Source organism: Apostichopus japonicus, chromosome 16, assembly GCF_037975245.1.
Source record: "Apostichopus japonicus isolate 1M-3 chromosome 16, ASM3797524v1, whole genome shotgun sequence".
Classification (NCBI taxonomy): Eukaryota; Metazoa; Echinodermata; class Holothuroidea; order Aspidochirotida; family Stichopodidae; genus Apostichopus; species Apostichopus japonicus.
The window spans coordinates 43,600,419-43,624,419 of record NC_092576.1 but is presented as its reverse complement, the minus strand read 5'-3'; the positions used below and the strand labels follow the sequence as shown (position 1 = coordinate 43,624,419).

General features: G+C 38.2%; 2 protein-coding genes across 2 annotated transcripts in view; one reads left to right on the top strand and one right to left on the bottom strand.

The window, feature by feature from the left end:
• Positions 1–14,696, top strand: part of LOC139983282 (ligand of Numb protein X 2-like) — a 37,808-nt gene extending 23,112 nt beyond the window's left edge. Inside the window, exons 5-13 of the mRNA XM_071996740.1 lie at positions 1,848–1,931; positions 2,759–2,955; positions 3,882–3,912; positions 4,903–5,019; positions 5,504–5,671; positions 6,784–6,906; positions 12,627–12,823; positions 13,308–13,466; positions 14,152–14,696. Of these exons, the coding sequence (XP_071852841.1) occupies positions 1,848–1,931; positions 2,759–2,955; positions 3,882–3,912; positions 4,903–5,019; positions 5,504–5,671; positions 6,784–6,906; positions 12,627–12,823; positions 13,308–13,466; positions 14,152–14,287 (1,212 nt within the window). The 3' untranslated portion in view covers positions 14,288–14,696. The remainder of the gene's footprint in view (positions 1–1,847; positions 1,932–2,758; positions 2,956–3,881; positions 3,913–4,902; positions 5,020–5,503; positions 5,672–6,783; positions 6,907–12,626; positions 12,824–13,307; positions 13,467–14,151) is intronic.
• Positions 1–24,001, bottom strand: part of LOC139983280 (uncharacterized) — a 254,458-nt gene that overhangs the window by 49,404 nt on the left and 181,053 nt on the right. The gene's annotated exons all lie outside the window — the stretch shown is intronic.

Below are 24,001 nucleotides of genomic sequence, written 5' to 3'. Positions count from 1 at the left end.
ATTTTACTCATTTATGCTATTCCCGCTGCCCTTGGTGCTCAGAACATTTTGGCAGAAAAAAAATCTCATTTGGAGCACCAAATTGCATCTAATGCCAGGTGAAAATGCAAAATTATTTACAAAATGGAGTGGGTGTTGGAGTGTGCTATATTGCTCCAAATTGCATCTGAGGCCACCTGGAAATGCAAAAAAAAAATCCAAAGGGGAGGGGGACACCCCCTCCATGTATCCTATCCATATGATTATCTTATAGACATTGTGGGTTATATAGATGTATCCTATCGATATGATCATCATATATATATTGTGGGTTGTAGATGTATCCTATCCATATGATCGCCATGAAGACATTGTGGGTTATAGATGTGTCTATCCATACAAACATCGTATATACATTGCGGGTTTTAGATTTATCATATCCTCACGATCATCATGAAGACATTGTGGGTTATAGATGTGTCTATCCATACAATCATCATATAGGCATATGCATTGTAGGTTGTAGATGTATCCTATCCATACGATCATCATATATACCCTGTGGGTTATAGATGTGTCCTTTGTATATGTCTAAAATATTCCACTTTTGAAGTACCAGCATAAAACTTTACCACTTTTACATGTATTTATATCATGAGTATACTTTTCAAAGAGATATTACAAGAAAGTGTTATGGACTAAAGGAAATGGTATGATTACAGCTTCTGTCAGGTGGCTAAGTGCTTTTTTATATATTTTTTCATAACATAATCCTGTCATAATGTGTGAACAATTTGGGTGGTTCCGTTAAAGTGTGTCAAAATGTGTGAACAATTTGGGTGGTTCCGTTAAAGTCTGGAATCGATCTATAGGACTATAACTATATTCAATATTTACCAATCCGTTACTATATAAACCAGGCAAAAATATATGTTAAGTTTTATATACGTGTGCGCCCAAACGTGAACCTTATATGGTGAAAATATACCACGGCTCTATTGGCACGACTTAAGGTTCTTCATTGTTGTCGCCAAATCAATTTACTTATAATTAAAGTGTTATTGTGTGTGTATATATATAGTCAAAGGGGCGCGTAATGAAATCACCAGAGCGTAACGCAAACTTTGTATGGCTATGAAACACGCACACACACACAAAACAAAAAGAGTACAGAGTCTGAAGGTGATAGCGTGACTTAGTTTTGGGTAGAAACAAGAAGTTCCTTTTCTTTTATTTGACAAACATGAATTGGAAACTCAAATGTTTACCTTGTCTAGATTCCTGGAGTGAGTCAGCATTAGCTAGCAATATTCCAGACGAAAAAAACAACAATTATAATATCGAGCTGTTATGCTATTAGACAACCGTATAACCGTATGTTAGAGTGTTAGCTCCGTGGTTAACGCCGGTGCCTTTCAATCATAAGGTCGCCGGTTCGAGTCACTCCCAGATTAATGTATGTCGTCCAGTTACAGAGTTGTTGACAATTGACAATTCATAACCATGGACGTTAAATATGAATGTAAGAGACTGACTTCGGTCATCTTGCGGCTTTGATAAGCCAATGATGGCTTCTTCGCAAGTTCCTGCTTGCAGGAGGATCTAATATATACATATATCTCAATCGCTTTTTACTGATAAACCAAGTGCTGTTCGTCACCAACTTGTCTGGTGTCTACAGTACTAGGAAAATCGTACGTGGTTCAGTAGAGAGATCACATTAAAGGCCTACTAAATGGCCTAGCCATTAATTGTTATAAGATAAATACGGTAGTAACATGAAAACGATAAAAATCGTGACGTTATAATGACGTCACACACGTATAAGCATATCGTATGATAACAAATGCCTTTCTTTTGTCGTTTAGATCGCCATTATGGTACAAGAAGTATTCCAAAACGGTGCCGCAAAGAGAGACAAGCGACTAAAAGCAGGCGATATTATCCTGAAGGTAAGGACGTGATTTGATTGGTCGATATTCGCTTGTTGTAGGTGCTAACAGAATGACGTCATTGGTGTCCAATCAGGAAGCTGTATTGCTCGATTTTGTTTTGTTTTTTCCTGCATACAGCAAAGTATCCACCTGATACTGTAATATAACGCAGTTTGATATTCTGATATTTATAAAACTAATATCCTCAAAGTTGAGTTAAATCTAGTTTCCAACTTCTAAATGTCGTCTGTGTAATATTCAAAAGATGGGAAGATATTCGTGATCTCAACCGGTCTTTGTTTACATAACCTATTTTCCTATGCCAGTATGTGAGTGCTACGTTTTGATGTGAGCATGCGTAGTAACTAACAATCGTTAAAACCGTAATATATAACTTTCCAGCCCTTGAATTCATCGATAAACTAAAATTTTATATGCCGTATTTTTAATAGAAAAAGAGAGAATAATAAACTACACCATCTACAGAAAACATTTTCCCACAAATAATTTACACGTGCTTCAAATGGTTCGAAATTGCTGGAAAGGGTTTTTGTTATGTATGAACACTTTTGAATGGATGTTGCATTATTAATGTTACTTAAGTCTTAATGATTTATAATAAATTAGTGATATAAATTACCAGCTTAATTAACTGGTGTGGGCACTTAGGGATGGGGGGGGGGGGGCGGCTTTGACGACTTCTAAGCTAACCCTCATTTGCTACCCCTATCCCACAATGTAAACTTTCCTACTGTCTAGGAAAGTTACACAACCATTGTCTCTCCGGCAAATGACATTTCCCACGGTCGATACCATATTTACGGTCGATACCATGTCGTTCACAGGTTAACGACATGGACATACAAGATGTACAACACGTGGTTGCCAAGAACGCCTTGAGTAGCGCCAAGGGAACCATCAAACTGATGGTCTACCGGGAACAGAGGGAGATGGATAAGTTCTCATCGAATCTGGAGCTAAAGCGAGTGTCCATTATGAAGAATAAAGGAGTTCCTTTAGGGATATCTATCTCCGGCAAAAAGTAAGCTAGCTATGATATTTAACACATCCATTATTTACGGCTTGAATTAAAACATCAGAACGTCAGTTTGTGCATTACCTAGATTCGAATATATGCTTTAGCTGATATCAAATATGGACAGTCAAATGTTTTTTTTTTGTTTTTTTTTTAAATGCGCTTTTTCTTTTCGTGATTTATGTTACATAATTGAAAGTGACGAAAAGTCTAAAATGGAATATTGTTTTCTGGCATTATATAATAATATTATTATTATGCATAACGTGAGGTAAAATAAATCAAAATTGGTGTTCATATTTTCAAACTTTTGCGCAAATTTTTTTATTTATTAACGTTTGTGTTTACTTTTCAAACAATTCTAAATGTTTTTTATTTTAACAAATCTGAGAGGGAAAGAAAATCAATCGATTTATTTGTCGTTAATATGAGTAAAATCAAAATAAAATAAAACTGTTAGCAAACTGCTTATCCACTAAAGAGCCTGTGTAAGAGAATGTGTAAAGTGTAAGTTGGCCTGACGTTTCGATCCTAGCAGGATCTTTTTCAGAGGCTAAATGACAAGTAACAGTAACAGAAGGGGCAAAAACATGCACAGAATACAGACAGGTTAATGAGCATTGTGAACACGAAAAGATATATGTAGGCCTAAGGGGATTAGTAGACAAGGGATGGTGAGAAGAAAGAAAGAAACCTACAGAGGGAAGAGGAGAGGTAGGAGATAAACTGTAGAGGGACCAAGAGAGGATTAAGGGAAGTGAGTAAGGAATACACTAGAGAAGGGCAAAGACAGAAAGGTGTGGAGAATAAAATATTATTTGCATGATTATGTAAGTGTTTTTTTTTTACTACAACTTAACAAAACATTGTCAAAGTTAAATTCTGTTCAAAGTACTTATTTTAATTTATCTTTTGCCCTTCTTTTTCGGTAGAAAACAACCAGGCGTTTTCATTGTCAATGTGGTAAGATGATGCATCTTTATCTTTCATAAATACATACATCTCATTCATGGCATGGGTTTGTCAACGTTTTAGAATCTTGCTGACAAACCAACTTCATCGAAACTGTAAAAAATGTCGACTTTAATAATCCCAAATCATCCACTTCTATAATAACATCTTTTATTTTTATTTTAAATTTATTATATTTGTTCTTCGTTGCTTAACTTAACGGTTAAGCCACCCTCTACACTCAAGTATTTTACCCCAAACTGGTTACTATTGCATCCAACCAACTTTTCATGAAGTTTTGCCCACTAAAATCTTAATTTACAGGCAATTGTGACCAATGAATCACTTGTTGGCAATTAAAATTAGTTAAAACTGGCGTAATTTTACTTGTGTTTGGGGCAAACCTTTACTCAACTTTTGGTGGGATACAATGTGATATCCAGTATTGGGTAACATTTTTTCCCAACCTTGTTTAGACTACACTATAGCTTACAAGGCATTTATGATGGTACCACATTTAATTCTTAATTTCGCTATGAAGCCTAATTTTTTTTTAAATTTTATACTTGCCGTTTTTATTTTTCTTGTTTATTTCTTTATAAATAATATTAACCTGTATATCAACTTAAGGTAATTATCTACAATATTGCAATAAAAGAAATATATATATAATATCAAAATCATTTCGCCTTACCTACTGCAAGACTTATATAACATACATAGCGCGAGACAATAAATACATTTGACTTAAAAGTTCGCAAAAACTAAAACTCAAAGGAAAAAGCAAAGCAAAAGAAAGGGGAAAATTGTTTTCTTAGATGTAGGGAACAAGATCTAATAAAGGCTATTATTTGCTCTGATAATCCCAGAATTTGATCACGATACAATCACCTGATCTTTCAGTCTTTACAAATAATATAACTTGGCAATTTCGTCTTTCACAATTTTAATTTTTGACTCTAAATAGTGAAACTATTAATAACATTGTTGATTTTTCATCAGACTCCCGACAGTGTAGCCGCTCGTGATCGTAGACTGAAAGCTCACGATAGGATTGTTGAAGTCAACGGTCGTCGAGTTAACCAAATTCCCCCCGCAAGGGTGTCTGAGCTGTTTAAGGTAATCATGTTAATATATGTTTACGTATGCATAACAACGTCACATATTGAATATTCATAAAATTGTCTAACCTTCTGACACCATTTTACATCAAATCGTTTCGAATAAACTTCATAAAAAAGGATACGATTTTTTATATTTATATGCATATGTGCATATACATATACATGTATTGTGGATGGTGGGGTGGGGTGGGGTGGGGTGGGGTGGGGTGGGTAGGTTTTACGTATTGGGTTGGTGTGTGCAAGTGTTACTGTTTTCTTGTATTGTTCTCTCTATTTGCTTATGGGAGCGCTCTGCTAGACAATTCCTCTGGATTTTTTGGAGTGCTTCCTTTCACAATTTTCCCTGTTGTTGATATGTTTTGTCACTAAGTTAACTTCTCTGTATTTATATTGCGAAGAAACAAATAAATGAAATGAAATATGCATAATTAAAAAGAAAATAATAATAATGTTTTAAAAATTTCAAATGTCTTTGACAGCAAAATAATCGTCAAATTAACTTACTGATCGCAAGAGAAAAATCTGAACAGTCAAGGAGAAATTCGAAGGATTTTGAGCCTTCCGTGGCCGCCGAGGCGACTTATCAACCACTTAGACTGGCGGTGATACCGAGGGCACGCGCGGAGAAAACTGTAGTCATAAAAAAGGTAGGATAACTTTCATTGTGTTTAACCTGTAGTCATACAAATGGTAGGATAACTTTCATTGTGTGTAAACTGTAGTCATACAAAAGGTAGGATCACTTTCATTGTTTGTAAACTGTAGTCATACAAAAGGTAGGATAGCTGTTATTGTGTGTAAACGGTAGTCACATAAGGTACAAAAGGTAGGATAACTTTCATTGTGTGTAAATTGTGGTCATACAAAAGTTAGGATAACTTTATTGTGGATAAATATGAGGGTGAAAGGAGGGCGGTGGTGTTACTGCGTGTATATGATTTCAAACGTAAATGTGTGTATGTATGAGGGGTAGGGGGTAGGGAGGGTAGGGGATTCACCAGGGGAGAATGAAGGACTTAATACATTAGCAGGGAGGGAAGGGGAAAGATATGGCCTCCGTGTCGTGGAACCAGACACGCGTTGAAACTGGAATACAAAGGTATGTGAAAATGCTGTCGGAAAACGATATAGAGCGGAAGGGGCGGGGAGGGGGTGGGGTCGAAGGAGGGATATGGCGTTGACATACCATAGGTTTATGTTGGATCTATGGCGGATTATTAGATAGTTAGGGTACCAATGAGAGGGAATAAATGGCAACGACCTTAGGAGGGTATCGATGGTAGGACTAAAATTTGAACACATTGTAAAACTGGTAACCAACATGAGGGTCATAATGCCTTGTTAAGTGTGGAGGGGGAGGGGGATTAGGGGGGGGATAATACCAAGGAGGTGCCCTTCAAGGCAAGAGACCGGAACAGTGAAAACAAAAGGTACCAAATAGGCAAACTCTAGCGTTCGAATGTAAGTTATGAAGTAGTATTCATTGTGGAATAAATGGGGAGTCGTGTCAATTTGTACCGGCCAATGGCGAACCCGCATCATTCGAGTGATCACCGTTCTGTCCAGAACCACACCTAGTGGGTAGCCACCGTCACAGATAATCTTCTCTAGTTCTACCTCTAGAAGTTGTTGGTAGGGACCACGAAGCCTCTTTTTGGCTGAATTTTCCCGATCACACGACTTGCCTTCTACTTATGGCTCTCACAACTTCCGATTTCTTTATTTGACTAACCTCTTTACTTCCATTTTGTCTTAACAGTGTTCATCCAGTGAGAAACTGGGGATGTCTTTGGCTGGTGGCATTAGTCCTAAGGTTAACATTCCTATATACGTATCCAAGATAGGCCCAGACGGTTGCGTCGGTCGATCGGGACAACTCAATGTAAGTTTGATTCTTCAATAAAGGTTATTGCAAAACTAAAAGTCCAGGGATTATAGAGGGAAAATGAATAACATAAAAAAACACTGGTTGAAACAAAGAAAAATGTAAAACATTAATTAAACTAAAGAGCAGCTTGCATAATTCGTGTAGGTTAAAGCTTTATTATACCAGTTATTGTAGAAATAAACCCTTTCATTGAAGAAGGTTCAACTGTCAAAGCGACTGAACTGTTAAGTTTAGGCAGATATCATTATGTCATCACTCTGTAGATAACACAATGTTGCTATGGTACAATACATTTGTGAAGGTGGTTCTGGGGTCTCTGAAGGTAGTACGCTATTCTGTATTATGAAGTAAAGTTATTACTCCATACGAACGCATACACTATTCTGCACTATGTACAATCGTCCACACTCTATATGCCAAGTAAACATGTTCATGCACTCATGCATATTCTATATAGGCTATTGCATATTCATGCATATGATCTATACCCTATCCTATATACGATATCACACACACACGCCGCGCGCAACCTTTACACACCATTACACTAATCCATATTCTAAACACCCAATTGGGACAATTCTTCCTATACTGTACTGTCATGTCCCGCCCGCTTCAGAGCACTCCTACTGTCATTATGAGCAGAATGAATAGGCAAAAAGTGTTGAGGAACTGTTTTTACTGTCAATGCGAGTGCTTTGAAACATGATATGGAAAATTGCCCAAATTGGCTGTTCTATACTATATGCACACATCCATATTATATTACCAGGGTTCTGCCCAGGGTGGATTGAGTGCCGGCAGGACTATCTAAGCGGAACGCCACCATCGGTTGGCGCGGAGCGTACAAGAAAATTTTGGGTTTTGGAAACCCCCCAGATGGCCGGAAACGGCCCTTCCCGAGTATTCTGAGCCACATGTAGACAGCTTTGAAATGAGATCTCATGTCTGGAATTTTTCATAATTAATGAAAAAAGAGTACAGACCAGCCGGTGGTGCCTATTAAATAAATTATTCAGGCTGAGATAATAATTTTAGATGGACAGTGAGTGAGAGTCCACTCCCAAATAAAGACGAATCATAATGAATTATGTATTCTCTCTCATTTATTCAACATCGGGCCTATGAAATCGGTCCATTGAAAGGATATCACATAATTACAGCAGTGACTGCCGACTCTGACCACTCAGCAGACGCAGTGTGTGAGTCTTCGACTCTTCTTCCTAGCCCAGAGTTGCACTGCCCTTCTGACAGGGAATTTATCCAGGGGAGGACCTTCTATCACAACCCTAAGAATAGCATCAAGTGTCTGCTCCACCATTCTGTTTCTCACTTTGGTTTTAATCAGCTTCATTTGAGAGAATAATCTCTCTGGGTCAGCTGTGTTTGTTGGGATGACCCGAAGGATCTTCGCGAGTTGACTGAAGTTGGGGTACATAGCCTGCAATGCTTGCCTTGTACACAACCCTCTGAATGAGTTCTGTGTCTGACATCTCAGGAACTTTTGTGATGTAATTTTTGAGAGACAACCACTCCTGTTGCAACTCATCAAGAGTACCTAAGACAGCATTAGCTTCGAAGAAGCCATGGGCAGCAGTGACTGTTTCTTTGCCATAGTCTGGCAACTTACCTGCAGGAGGCAATGACTGGATATCAGTATTTCTATTTTTTTTTTTGTCCGATTTTTTTTTCGCCAGCCGGGCTGGATTTCCCGCGAGCATCGCGGATTTCCCGCGAACCCATGGTTCGGACGGTTCGCAAGGTTATCCAGCCCTTGTCACTCGTGCCTAATGCAATATGATGTAAATTCACCCGCTACGAACATAATATGGCAAGCCATGTGGGACAAACACTGCATAATATATCCGCGTATTAATTGGAATTTATACGCGTATTAATTCGAATATATACGCGTATATATTATAAGCCAATCATATGGCTTAAATATATCCGCGTATTAATTCGAATATATACACGTATTAATTCGAATATATACACGTATTAATTCGAATATTTACACGTATTAATTCGAATATATACACGTATTAATTCGAATATATACACGTATTAAATAAAATACATAGGCCTATGAGGATTAAATCCAATATATGCACGGATTAATTAGGATATACACGAAAAAACATTTCCGCTCTTGCTGTGTACATATACCAACGATACATGTTTTGGCGGGCTCGCGAGATCGCTTCAAAAAGCGAAACTTTACACATGTAGGCTACAACACATGTATATTCGAATTAATACGCGTATATATTCGAATTAATACGCGGATATATTATGCAGTGTTTGTCCCACATGGCTTGCCATATACGAAGGTTAACGGCCGTATGTGTACTAGCTAGCTGGATAGTGCCTGTGTCTCGCGCGATAAAAATAGATATAAATGAAACTATCAAAAGTACGATCGGGAGTTGGAAACGGAAAACAGTCATTGGTCTGGAATGCGGAACTCTGGTAATTTTTACTAAGTATGACACTGTGATGTGTTGGATATTTCAGAACAGTATTTGGAACAGTTATGAACTGGATTTCCCCTAGTCTCAAACAGATTGTGTCTGTACGTTCGACCCTCCGGCTATGGAGCTGTTTTTTGGAGTTCCTATCGAAAATAAGTGCCGGTCGGAAAAGTCACTCAGGCAGATTGTGGCGGTCGGTAATTCAGCGTGCTGGTCGGGCCCGACCGGCGCCGACCGGCAGCGGCAGAACCCTGTATTACGTAATCATACATTATTCATCCTTTATGCATGATTCTTATTATATACTATACACAGTATCACACACTCTATTCTATACAAAGTACTCTAAACTATTTGCCCTCATCCATATTACATTACATAATTATACACATAATACATATTATACACTTAATACACTATCACACATACTACTCGATACACACTATTCTATAGAATCATACACTCACACAGTATCATATCATACTGTACACTGTAGAGCAATACTATACATATATACTCTCCTTTTATACCATTCATAGTAGCATCCAAAGCTATACATAGTTACCAAACTGTACCCTATAACATACTTATACTGTACTATACAAGGCCATGAGTATGAGTGAAATAGTTTGCACTAGTACCTATACTGTGAGTACAAATCCATGAGTACGAGTAACATATAACTCTGCTGGAATATATGTATTAGTATATACGGACGCAATACATGTCTGCCCAGACTGTACCATATTGCTATTCTGTATAATGCATAAAACGATATACATTCTTGAAATTTGACCCAACCAGAAAACTAACAAGGTCATATTTTCTTCTTAAAAGACATGTTTTCGCACAATTTTCCTCCATTGCAAATACCTTTCAAATGTGTTTGGCAGAATACTGCTAGTGCCATTGGAAGATAAACTTGTTGTCAACTTCTGCAACCAAGTTATAAAGTGACAGTAAAGCAGTTTGCACTAGCACCTGCACTATGAGTACAAAGCCATTAGTACGATTACATATAACTTTGTCATATATGCAGAGAATATGCATTTCAAACACAATTCATGGTTGCTCCTGTACATGACGAGTCAAGAATTTGATCATACATGGTGGTGACTTATAGCATATTCAATGAACATAAATACTCATGAGTTTGATTATACCAAGCGAGGGAGAATATAAATCAATGATGCTTATTTTACAGCCAGTTGGGACAATTTCCTAATGCTAATACCTCTCTAAACTGTACTCCAATATCATGCTTCAAAGCACTGGTAATGACAGTACAAACAGTTCCTAACCTTGATCAGATAGAAACATGAAATCGTACTGCTCGTAGTGACAATACGAGTGCTCTGAAGCGGAACATGACACTACAGTATAGAAAATATTGTCCCAACTGGGTGCATTTTACTTCGCGTGTATGATTATTCATGAATTTGATCACGCGGGCAGCCAGTTGGGACAATTTCATAATGCTATTACCTCTCTAAACTGTCCTCTCATGGTATGCTTCAAAGCACTCGTTTGGACAGTTTAAACAGTTCCTAACCTCTATCTGATAGAAACATGATATTCATACTGCTCGTACTGACAATACGATTGCTTTTAAGCGTGATATGACACTACAGTATAGACAAAAATTGGGTGACGCGGGGCACCTCGTTATTCTTGGTGCAATATTTGCTAAGGAAATGTGTTCTTCTGTTCATGGGAATGCACGTTCGATCGGACATATCCTTAAACAAATGCCTTAACTGTGATCATAAGGTTGACGACTGGTTAGGTTATATAGAAAATCAATATTTCTGTATTACGACAACATAAATATTCATATCTTAATAATACGTGGCGGAAAATAGAATACAAAACATGATAGTTTCGTGACTGACATACTAGCATAGTCGACTGATAAATCTGAACCTTGAACTTCTGAAACAAAATTAACACAATGGAACACACAGGTACCCGTATGAACTAGGTTTGACTTCACACAACTAACGCACAAATTACATCTGTAATTTGCACATATCTTGCATACTTTCAATGCAGACACAATAGGTTTAGCATTGTTTAAACAAAAGGTGTGGGCACCACCTCTGTCATTGTGTACAGTCTTTTGTTGTCAATGGTTTTATACATCGAATCACCTTAGGTAAGGTATTAATACAATGGCATTAAGTAATGGTAGCCAAAAAACAAAACAGACAAAAAGGGCAGTTTGCGTTACCTTTACGCTTCAATAGCTATTACATTTAGTATAAAATAAGGTAGGATTAAATGTAAAGAATGAAAGAAGCAACGCTATTGGCCAATTGGTTTATGTATACAGTTGCGCAGTGTGTATTGCGCAGTGTGTAGGCGGGCTTGTTACTAACTACCTTGTTTTGATGTTGCTGATTGTATAGACCTTCTGTGGGGTTTGAATGTTGACTGTAGGCCACATTTGCTCATATCTGAACACAACGTTGAATCAAACTAAAACGTTCATGAACTTTAAAGTAGAATATAACACGAGATATCGCCTTGGGGAATACAGTAAAATTATTGTTAAAACTTGTTAAAATTAAACAGGTTTTAGCTTATCTTGATTTACTAAGATAGGCTTTAAAAGGATGGTCTAAATAAATGTCTATTTATAAAACAAATTATATTTCTGTAACAATAGAAATAATTTGGAGAGGCCTCATTATTCAGAACCTTATCATAAGCGCTTTATATCAATACCCTTGCATTACACAATGGTAAATGTGTCAACAAACTGTTTCCTCTATGCAGCACCCCCCCCTCCCCAGCCCTATCGCCTCCCCCCTCCCCGTATACGGTTTGGAATGATGTAGGGGAACTCATTGAGATATACAAGGCGAACTCTCTGTATCGTTGCACTTGTTTCACAATAACCGATCTTTTTTGTATCTTGCTTTTTTTAGTCACAAGCTATTTTTGTTTGTGCAAGATATTAGGCCTACATTGCTTAGGTGTGTTATAAGAAACGACTTGGAACAAGTCTTTCATTGTAGCACAACAACGCCTGTGTAATTTCTACAACTACAGAACTTGTTTATATGCTATTAATACCTATAATGACAGTCAGTCTCTATAATTCTGATAGTTAGAAATTGTTTTGCACATTTAAAGACCGCGATTACAAATCTGTCCTTGGTTTGTGCAAACTGTTTTGTAAATGTCAGTTCTTTTACCTCTTTCTTTCAATCATTTTTTTTCTTGGTGAAATTGAAGGTTGGAGACATCATTTTGGCCGTGGATGGCAAGAAACTGTCAGATTTAAGTCACCAGGAATGCTTGGATAAAGTCCAAAAAGCCAACAAAAATTCCAGACAGGTCTCATTCAAAGTCATAGAAGCAGACGACATCGAAAATGGCGGGAATGGAAACAGTTATCATCCATCTTGGTTAAAATGGCTAGCTTTACCACCGTAAGTTTAAATATTGACCCGTGCATTACTATACCTGTCTCCACGCACTAACTGCACTGTGCATATATGTGTTTAATATAGAGTTCCAACACTGCTTTGTACGTATTTAAATCATTGTTCGTTGTCTCAAACGAAAGACAACTTTACTGCAGGAATCAAATCTGTTTTGAAGAAAAAGAAGCTACTTTTTTTATAATTAGAGTCATCGAAGCTAGAGCATGAGCACGAAATCCACAGTCTACACAAGTCTACCCAAATACCCGAGACATTACTCACGTGATAATGACGGTGTTTTGTCACGTGAGGTACCCACGAGGCCCCACAAAAGGGTACGCTTGCACAATGGATGTAGGTCAAAATGGTCGAGGTATGACTGAATGTAGGTCAAAGGTCGAGGATCGATCTACACGTGTTTATATATTCAATTGTACAATAATAGTATTCACGTGCGTATCTTTAATAGTTTTATTGTTATCTTTTATAGGCAAATTGACAACAGCAAAAAGGTCTCATTGCAGAAGGCAAAGGAGGAATCGTTAGGCTTTATCATCACTGGTGGAATCGACAGCTCACACGGACCACAGCCTATCTTCATACAAACCGTCATGCCCGGCGGAGTGGCATACAAATCGAAATTGCTCAAGTTAGTGATATGAATATTCATGAGATTTAATAATGGCTGGGTGGGAGTTAAATTTTGGATGGTGTCATTAAGGAAATGAATATTCAGGTATTTGATCATACGTTTCGGAATAGCACACCCATCCTGCCTGTTGAGGTACGTATCTGAATATTCAAAGAATTGTTCTCGGCTGCTGGAGTAAGCATTAAAAAGTAAAGCTTACTATAACTTAATGATTATTCACAAATTTGACTATGCCATGCTGCAGTAGCAAATAGAGGTGACTTAGTTATGAATATTCATGACTTAAATGGTGCATGGCACCCAGTTGGGACAAGTTTTTTCTATACTGTAGTGTCATGTCCCGTTTCAAAGCACTCGTATGGTCAGTACAAGCAGTATGAATATCTTGTTTCTATCAGATTAAGGTTAGGAACAAATGGTTGGCGATGTATCACACACAAGTTCGCACATGGGCACATGCGTCACATGACACCGCGAATGAAAACGTGACTTTAATGATACCTTGATCTTGATGAATGTTACTTAAGGTTCCAGAAATTAATTTGTTATAAAAGTGAATTTCTTCTACTTTTGCTGTCCTTAAGCTATATATTTTATTGCTTCAATGTATTCCTTTCTTATGAATATCGGTAAACACGTGAACACTTTGATGAATATTCAGGACATATTATTCAATCCACAGGTGTGGTGACATCATCGTGAAAGTCAACGATAATCCTTTGACAAGAGTATCGCACGAACAGGCACTACAGGTTTTACGAGGGGTGAAGGAGAAAGCAGATCTAGTTATAAAAAGCTGGCCCGGTACACTAGTATGACGTAGACTGGCGATGAATATTCATTACATGAACAGGCTCTACAGATTTTAAGAGGAGTGAAGGAGATCTAGTTATAAAAAGCTTGCCCAGTACACTACTATGACGCAGACTGGTTATGAATATTCATAACATAAACTTGCTCTACAGATTTTGCAAGGGGTGAAGGAACAAAAGCAGCTGCCCTGGTACACGAGTATGACGAAGAGTGAGAATGAAAATTCATAACATGAACGGGCTCTACAGATTTTACAAGGGGTGAAGGAACAAAAGCAGCTGGCCTGGTACACGAGTATGACGTAGAGTGAGAATGAATATTCATAACATGAACAGTTTCTACAGATATTACGAAGAGTGAATGAAGATAGCAGCTGCCCGGTACACGAGTATGACGTAGAGTGAGAATGAATATTCATAACATGAACAGTCTCTACAGATATTACGAGGGGTGAATGAAAGAAGCAGCTGCCGAATTACAAGAGTATGACGTAGAGTGGGCATGAATATTCATAACGTGAACAGCTATGCATATTCTGCGAGGATTTGAAGCGAAAGCAGAACTGGAATTAAAGAACGTCTTGTCTACAAGAGCGTTTGGTAAATAATTTGAATTTTGGATGAAGAAAAAACAATAATTGCTCAGCACGTTCTGAATAGAAACTCGCTCAAAATTGAGAAAAAACAACAACAAACGTACCATGAATTTTTCACAAAGAAGGAAAAATGACTACAGGTGGCATTTGGCGCGGTGTTATACCAAAGATGTTTGGTTGGCGTCATCGCTTACGTTAAACAACTTTATGGCGCTATAATCTGGCTTCATTTTTTTCGTCACTAATTTGTTCCAACTACTTCTACTACTACTAGTCTACTACAACTTCTGCTACTACAACTTCTACTACTACTATTTCACGTAGAAATCAGATCTTCTCTTTGGTTTCGTTGCTAGGAAAACTTGTACTAACAGGCAATCACTTATTAAAACTGTACTCTCTTGCCGACAATTAGAACGTTCGAATCTGCCTGTTCTACTGATAAACACGTCGTAACCCCGCAGACACCTAAAAGGTTTTCAAACTTATCAAAGATTCCCGGGACACTGGATCTGTGACATGTGAGGCTGTTTAGATGCCATTAAATGTTAAAATTCAAATAACTTTCATAGTTCAAACCATAACTTCAAATGAAAAATATATAAATAAAAAAATACACTATCTAATCGAGAGTAGTCATGACATAAATATTAAATGCGATGAACCATTGTTTTTCTTACCAAGGACGCGCCTATCTTGTCATTTGGGGGGGGGGGGGGGGGGAGGCTGTTATATCTGATTATAGTCCATTGTATGGTGTTGTCTGGAGAATCGCTCCTACTACTTCTGTTCTGCTATCGCAGTGTAACTGCGGGTGCGATTAACTGCAATTGTAGTGAGATTCGAGGTTTATAATAGGTTTTCAACTGATCATCTATATAGAAATACGTGATAACGAAATATTGGCCATCGACAAATTTCCATTACTCTTGTTGCAATGGACAGAAAACAGTTTAACCTATAATGAAACCAAATAGTTTGGAAATGTTTCTAGTTTTTTACCGCATGAGCAAGCGAAACAGCACATTAAATGTTGGTTGTTTGCCAATTTTTGTGTGTACAAAAAAAAGACTCCTATCTTGAGAATAATATAAATGTACATATAATGTAGTCCATACTACAAGTTTTGACACCGTAAATCATGTAGTAACTAGGTATAATGCAATGATGGTACAGATATACAAGGGGGGGGGCGACGGGGGGGCGGTTGGGCAGGCTTATACCTTAACAGTAGTGGACCACAACATTTAATATAGTTTTTTTCCCTCTTGTAAAGCTTTACTAACATGTTAACTACAACCGTGCTTATACGCAATGGTTGGTTGGATGTTATAGCGTAGCCTAATTTTGATAAGGGTGTAGTCAGTGTTGGAGATGGGTGGTGGTTGGTGGTTCGTCCAAATGGACTCTTTCACCACTTTCAGACTATAATATTATGCTAAACATGGCCAATTACAGTTGCTGTAATTGGTCAGAAACTTTTCACAAACTGGTGAGTCGATACCTTAAGGTAAATAAATTAATTTCTTATATGCATAGTATACGGTAAAAATGACAAATTTTGCAGTGGGCGGGGGGGGGGGGGGAAGGTTTATGACATATTGTCTATGCCGCCTGGCGAGTCTCTGGAAGCCTGGGGGCGGGGGGGGGTTACATAGATGACTAACTATATTATGATTTATTGAAGCGAGTACAACCACAAAGATCTAATAATTTGATCGGCGCCCGCCAAATTATGTGTAAATAATATATTGGTATCATTATTCAGACTAGTATTTCCTGTTAACTTCATTCCCGTCGAAGTCAGTTACGTCTTCGCTTCTGCAATGTTTCGCGTAGTTAGTGGGCGAGTATGTAAGTATATGTGTGAATGCACTTTTATACAGTAAAAATAGTCCGATATTGATTACAGAAGGTATAAACAATTTAGTCATATTTTGTAACATTGTTTCTAGAATGTTTGACATATGGTTGCACGTGTGTGTATGCCTATATATGCATGTGCATATGAATATATAGTGTACAGTAGGTACACAATTTAATCATATTTTGTAACATTGTTTCTTGATTGTTTGACATATGGGTGCATGTGCGTATGTATGTATGTATGTATTTACTTTGGGGAGTGCCATGTATGTCTGTCCATGCGCATTAAAATCAATATGCCCGTTTTGAGTACAGTATGCAGAAAATTTGATCTTAGATCTTAAATTTATATAACTATAGGCTGAACGTTTTGCATAAATTAATATGTGGCTGCCGATCCCCCCACCCCCCCCCCACCCCAAATAAAATGAATACGAAGGGTACTTGCAAAGGTCTTTAACGTAACCAATATTTTTTTATTTTTTTTTTTACTGTGGTTCACTTTAGTAAAGTGGAAGTGAATGATTAAATTTACATATTTATTTTTTACACTGATTAACTCTGCAAAATGTGATTGTTGTTCTTGTTCTTGTTTTTTATTGTTCCGATTTGTTTTACCTTGGTGCTTTATTAAAACTATACCAGTACTACACTACAATATTATTGTACCAGTTCCACGAGAAATGACTTCTCACCGCACAGAGGGCTTTCAAATGTAAGATTTCTTCTTTATAGCAATAAATACATTGGATATTATATAAATACATTTTCATCTGTTTTCTTTTTTGTGTTGGCTTTGAGACTAATTTGTTTGTATGGTATAAAAATATACTTGTTTAATGTTGTAGGCAAAATGGGGATCAAATGATAACTACGGTTTTAACTTTGGTGTGCATAGTGCATAGTCTAGCAGTCGCTTACATGGAAAAGAGAAGCTGAAGACAAAAACATACCACATTGCTAGAGGATAAGTTAAGGTGAGATGCTATACTACAGTACATATGCAACTGTCTTCATCGTTTTACGTGCTAGGGCAGGGGTTCCCTAACTGGGGTGCATGAACCCCCAGGGGGTGCGTGAGTCCATCCCAGGGGGTTCGCGAGACGTTTCTGAAAGTCAAAACTATAGAGTACTTTTGGTCGAACTAAAATCTGAAATATCATATAATGTAGTAATATATACAAAAGTCGTACCAATTGACAAACTCATTTCGCGTTCCATACGCATATGTTGCCATTGTAGTAACATAACGCGCGTGTGATCAGTAGTTGATCTTTACGAAGCACTGTTATGCGTTTTATAGTATAACAATGACTCAGATCTTGTCTCGAAAAGTTGGAGGTTCGTGGACAACTCTGACAACCACAGGGGCTTCGTGGGGGGATAAAGTTAGGGAAACCCTGTGCTAGGGTGTTAACGAATATGTTGTTGGCTTAAAAATCAGAAGGATTACCAGGGGCGGATCCAGGATTTTGAGAAAGGGGGGGCCGACATCCCGATGGTAGCATTTAGTGATCTGCGTCCTCCCCCTTGGAAATTTTTGGTTAATTGTGAGTGCTTAGATGCAAAATGGTGAAACATTTCTCCAAAAACTAGAAAAACCAGAAACGTTGCAGACACGCTTTTTTGTGCACATATTTTTTCTCGATAGACACATATTTAACAACGTTCAACAGTGCATGTACAATGGATACACTATTATTGCGTCGATTCGTTTTTTTTCTTTTGCGCGAAAATTATGAAACCAGATTCACCCCCCCAAAAAACATAAAACAAGATGTATTCAATGAGATAATTATGATATACTTATTAATGAAAGGGGGTGTAGGCGGTTTTACACTATCTAACGCAACGTTGTCGCCAAGAACGTGAAGTATTTTTAAGGGAGGGCCCGATAATAAGCGGAAACGGATCACCGACCGAAAAAGATTGGAATTTGTGGACTATTTCTTGCTTCCTATTGTATTAAAACAAAGCACCTATGTGAAAGACACAAATCACATTCTGAAAATTGTGGAAGCCACCCCGTTACCAAAAGCAGTAGTACTTGCTACACTCGATGTCGTCGCCATGTATACCAATACTCCCCAAGAGGAGGCATTAGATATATGTCAAGAAGTCTATGAAAAGGCGGGGAAAAAAGCGAATATGGAATAAATAAAATATCTTCCATATCCATGCGCAAACTACTTGAACTCATTTTTAACAAGAAACTGTTTCGAGTTCAATAACCAATTCTATCTACAAAAGATCGGTTGCGCCATGGGTAGCCAAGCCTCTCCGGAAATCTGTGATATCGTCATGCATAGACTGGAAAACCAGATTTTACCGCCAGATAATAAAATCTTAAAATGGCTCCGCTATAGAGATGAAATTCTATTGCTTTACGACGGTTCACTTCAGGAACTTGAACAACTAGTAAACAGGTTGAATGAAATTCACCGCTTCTTAAAGTTTACGGTAGAAGTATTACACACCGAGGTAACATACCTAGACTTGAAAATCTTCAAAGGTCCAAGGTTTGAAACCAATGGGTTATTAGACACCAAAGTCAACACCAAACCCACGGAAACCTTCCAATACCTCGACAGAAACTCTGCACACCCACTTGCCACTTTTAATGGCTTCATTAAAGGGTAAGTCTTACGATACGCACGTCTATGTAACGATGAGACCGATTTCTTACAGAAAAAGAATGCGTTCACAGAGAAACTGTTAAAGTTAAAGTTTAAGGTTTACAGTCTTGTATGAGGCTAATGCCTCCTCACACGACTTTACAACTTAACCCCTGGTCATTGGTAACTTGTCACACCCACACACCAAAGTGTGCACAATTCAATCAATCTCTCCTGGGGCACCACAGTGCACCACAATCACGTGTCCCCTGGGGACTTCCCATAGGGTGCAGCCACAAACCGGTTCACGCAACTAGATTTACAAGTTACCTCGCAGGTCCCCATTTATACACCTGGGTGAAGAGAGGCAATGGAGATAAAGCGCCTTGCCCAAGGACACAACGCAATGATCTGGCCAGGGCTCGAACCCGTAATCCTTAGATCACAAGTCCACTGCCTTAACCACTTGACCACAACGCCCTCAGTTACCCCGTAACTATAAGAAAGAGGAAATTGCCTCAGCCACGAAAGGCATAAAATTTGAAAACCGTGGGCAATACCTCACTACAAAACCTAAACAAAAGGAACCACCAATGGTGTTCAAGCTTACCTATTACACCCCATATCAAAACCACACATTTGAAAATGTACTTTTGAAACATTGGCACTTAATCTCGCAACACGCGGACACGGGCGTAGCGAAGGTTTTTTTTTGTTGGGGGGGGGGGATGTGGAGAATGTGATTTGCCGACGGATCTGGAAGTGGTGACTTAAATGGGGGAGGGGTCTAAGGGGAGGAGATGTCCCCCTCCCCCTTTGGAAAATTTTTAGTTTTTAAACGTCCTTAGATGCAATCTGGTGCATATTTTAAGTCAAATTTGGCACCGAAGAATTTCCATTTCGATATTATTTTTATGGCAGTCGGCAGAAGAAGAATTAATTGAGACCAATTATCGAACTGTGTTTTCTCTTTCACCAATGGTTGAAATAGTGAAACTAGACGCCCAGGCCGAATATAAAATATTCAAATGCTACTATTGATGAAGCTCCTCCTATAAGGTTTGAGAGCAGAAACCGGTCTAGTTGGTCATAAGAACCTACACTAGTCTCTCCTACTATTAACAGTACACTCAATTCACCTAATAGGTGCAATTATGTTTCACCACGAGGAGCATGCTATAAGTTCATGTTCCTCGGGCCCTCCCTTAAAAATACTTCAGGTTCTTGGCGACTCCTTTGCGTTAGATAGTGTAAAACCGCCTACACCCCCTTTCATTCAGATAATTATGATATACTTGCTAACTGTGCATTGATTTCCCTGACAGTAATAGTCAGCACAATAGTACTGAGCCGTATGTAATTAATACGTGATGTCGCGTAGGCCTGATAATTGCCTTAGTTTCAAATTTGGAATAAAAACGATCGCGTTTCAGGGAAGAGCAGCTGGATATATATTAGGCTTTTCTTTCACCAAGTTATGCCTATTAGGAATTTGAAGTACTCCCACATAAAAAAAAGGCAACTGATTTCCAAAAAGGGGGGGGGGGGGCCGGGGCCGGGTCGGCCCTCCCCGGATCCGCCCCTGATTACATTTAAGACGTTTAGAAAAAAAACTTCGTTTGGGTCACGTGAGATTATGCAACAATTGCAAATAGTATTAGTCTCGGAAAGAACTATGCTTGAAAGTTAATTCAATCATCCCTCTAGCTTAAAATCTAAACCATGATATTCCAAGCAATCAGCTTTAGGATATGCCAGGATAAGCTATCTTTTATCTCCTCTGATGACCTGGAAATGTGACGAATTTAGTGTGCAGTAAGTCACTGGGGAAGTTGTTGCCATGGTGATATGGTGGTGTATAGGCTTACTTTTTAGTAAGTTTTCCATGTGCTGACTGAAGGACCTAGGTTTCAATGTGTTAGTCAAGAGGATTGAAACCTCACTGGTTGGTCTCTAAGGCCGTAGATTGGAAATGTTGCATCATGGGTATAAAAAAAACAATACCCTTCTCTGACCATAGCTAGACATGTAAGCCATTGTACTTTCCAAATTCCTTACCGCGAATTCGCAGATTTAGAGGTTCAAGTTTTTATTTTTTTTCAGTTTGGTCATTGAATTTGAAGATTTTTCCCTCACCGCTGCTCTTGGTCAAACATTAATCTGTATTTATAAAACATATATCCTCAGTTTTTCTGTTTTTGCGACAACTTTTGTTCCATGTTCAGTCTCAATAATTTTCTCATCAGAAATATATCAAAGAAATAGACAGAATATAATTGGTAATATACGACGTCTTCCTAACAAAAATTGTTTATATTTGATAATCTATCAAAAAAAGAAGTAACCCGCCGTCCTGGTGGAGAACACAATTGCTGATAAGCTCCAATCCTGACTTCTCTGTTTCATGAGCATGCGCACACCGATCTACATAGTCTACAACAAGTGGCTACAATTGTGCATTGCGCCCCCAATTTCCTTTCCTATAGCCAATCCACCTTCTGTCCAACTTTACTGTTAGTAAACAATGTGATCATGAAGTTTGTTTTTCGTATACCGTTACTAATAATGATATAAAGATTATAAAAATGACATCAGAAACTGACACATTCCCACAATTTGCAACTTTTGGAGTTTAGCTAAGGATTTTCCATCCGATCGAATCTGGTTCCAATTGTTTGTGGAATTTTCAAAATGTGCCACAAAAAGTACTGGTAACGCAGAAAGGGCAGATGTGGAATTTTAGAAAGGAGGGGCTAGATTTCAGGGTCGTTAAATAGATAGATATACCGTATATAGAAACTTTATTGTCCATTTCAGGAAACAGAAAACGGAAATTATTTCCCGTCGACAGTAAACATAAAACAGTAGTGAATACAAACACAATCATACAATAAACAAACTATTAGTGAACAACTACGAGAATAAAACTAAATAAGCAGAACCAGAACAGTAACAGAGGCAGCACAGAGGGCTGCAAGTGACAGATCACACACTGTGCCCAAATCGCTTTGCACGCGAGTTAAACAAGTGTATTGCCTCAGGTAAGAAAGAATTACGGAACCTGGACGTTTTAGTATTGGGCACCTGTAATCGTATCCCGGATCTGTTGAAAATGATAAGACCATGACTATGACAAGGGTGTGTGTGATCTTCTTTTATATTATTTAGTTTCTTCATCAGACTCTCTTCATATATGGATGAGAGTGACGGAAGGCTTGAACCAATGCAGCGTTCAGCTAACTTCCGAACACGTTCCAGCTCTGCCCTGTACTTCTTCGGCATACTGCCAAAGAAACATATAATACTAGACGTTATGACACTTTGGATGATTGACTGGTAGAATAATTTCATGATGGTATAATTAACTCTGCATTGTTTTAATTTTCTAAGCGGACCCCCAGTGTAGGGAATGGTGACTGGGTATTCCCCATAAAAAAAAAACCTTAGACCTCGAATGCTTCATTCTGGGGCATATTTCAACTACAAATTAGTTCTATAAGTAGGTCTAAATGCAACGTCGTTCTAAACAAATAATAACAATTTCTTTTGTTTTGGTATTTTTTCTAAGTAAAAGAATAACGGAAAACTGACCGAGAAATTTCCGAGTAAGGAATTTTATGGCTAGAACAGAATTCGAACAGGCGACCTCTGACATATCCATAGGTCCCTGGTTCGAGTCCCGTTAAAGTCTGTGCATCTGAACATGTGAGCTTAAAGGCATTGAAGACTCGCCCCAAACCGCGTGCCGCGCTCTGAAAAAGTCAACTTCCCGTTGCTTGCAAGTGAAGTTTTCTGCTTGTCGCTACAAAATGCAGACAGTAATGAAATGTGATTCCTTGTTATCTTTTATCTAGACCTGAGATGTCCATCGCTGTACGTTTGTTTACTGTGCTGTGGGTATTGACCGCAGCTGTGTGTACTGACTGTACACTTGTGTCTAATTACCGACGGTAGCAAGCTGTGTGTGTACTTTCTGGGATCGATGGTGGTGTCTAACACTTCTGTTACACCTCATTCGAAACTAGGTCAGATTACCGGCATTAGACGTTTCTTTTTGCGCGAGTCTTCACACCCTTTAATAGTTGGTTTTTTGTGGCTTGAATGTTGAAGAGCATGCATGAATGGAAGTACACGTGGTGCACACATTTGGTCAATTGAGGCAATTTTAGACCCATTTCGGCCTCCCAGGATCTGCGTAAGAAAATAGTCTACTACTGAGTAAAAGAGGTTTGTTACAATCGACGAAAATATCAGGTTCTCTCATAGCAAAAACTCTTCACTGTCATGATATGGAAAATTGATGGTGCCATGGAAGGCCAACTTGTCAGGGGTAGCGTTTAACTAGTGAGAACTTTGATCGAGATTTAGAGACCACGTTATTATGGTGATTTAGTGTGTAATGTATAATGGGGCTTTTAATAGGGCGTATGCTATCTTAAATGGCACCTTTGTAAAGTATTAACTGTCTTCTTATGATTATCTTGCGTATATTACTATAGTTTTACATGAACACAAGGTTACACGTTTATAACTACAACTATGAAATGTAATTACGTCGACTCCAAACTACCCTGTCTGTATACAACATTAAGATTGTGCATTAGTTATGGTGGATGGCTATTACTGAGATTTTACTTCGAAAA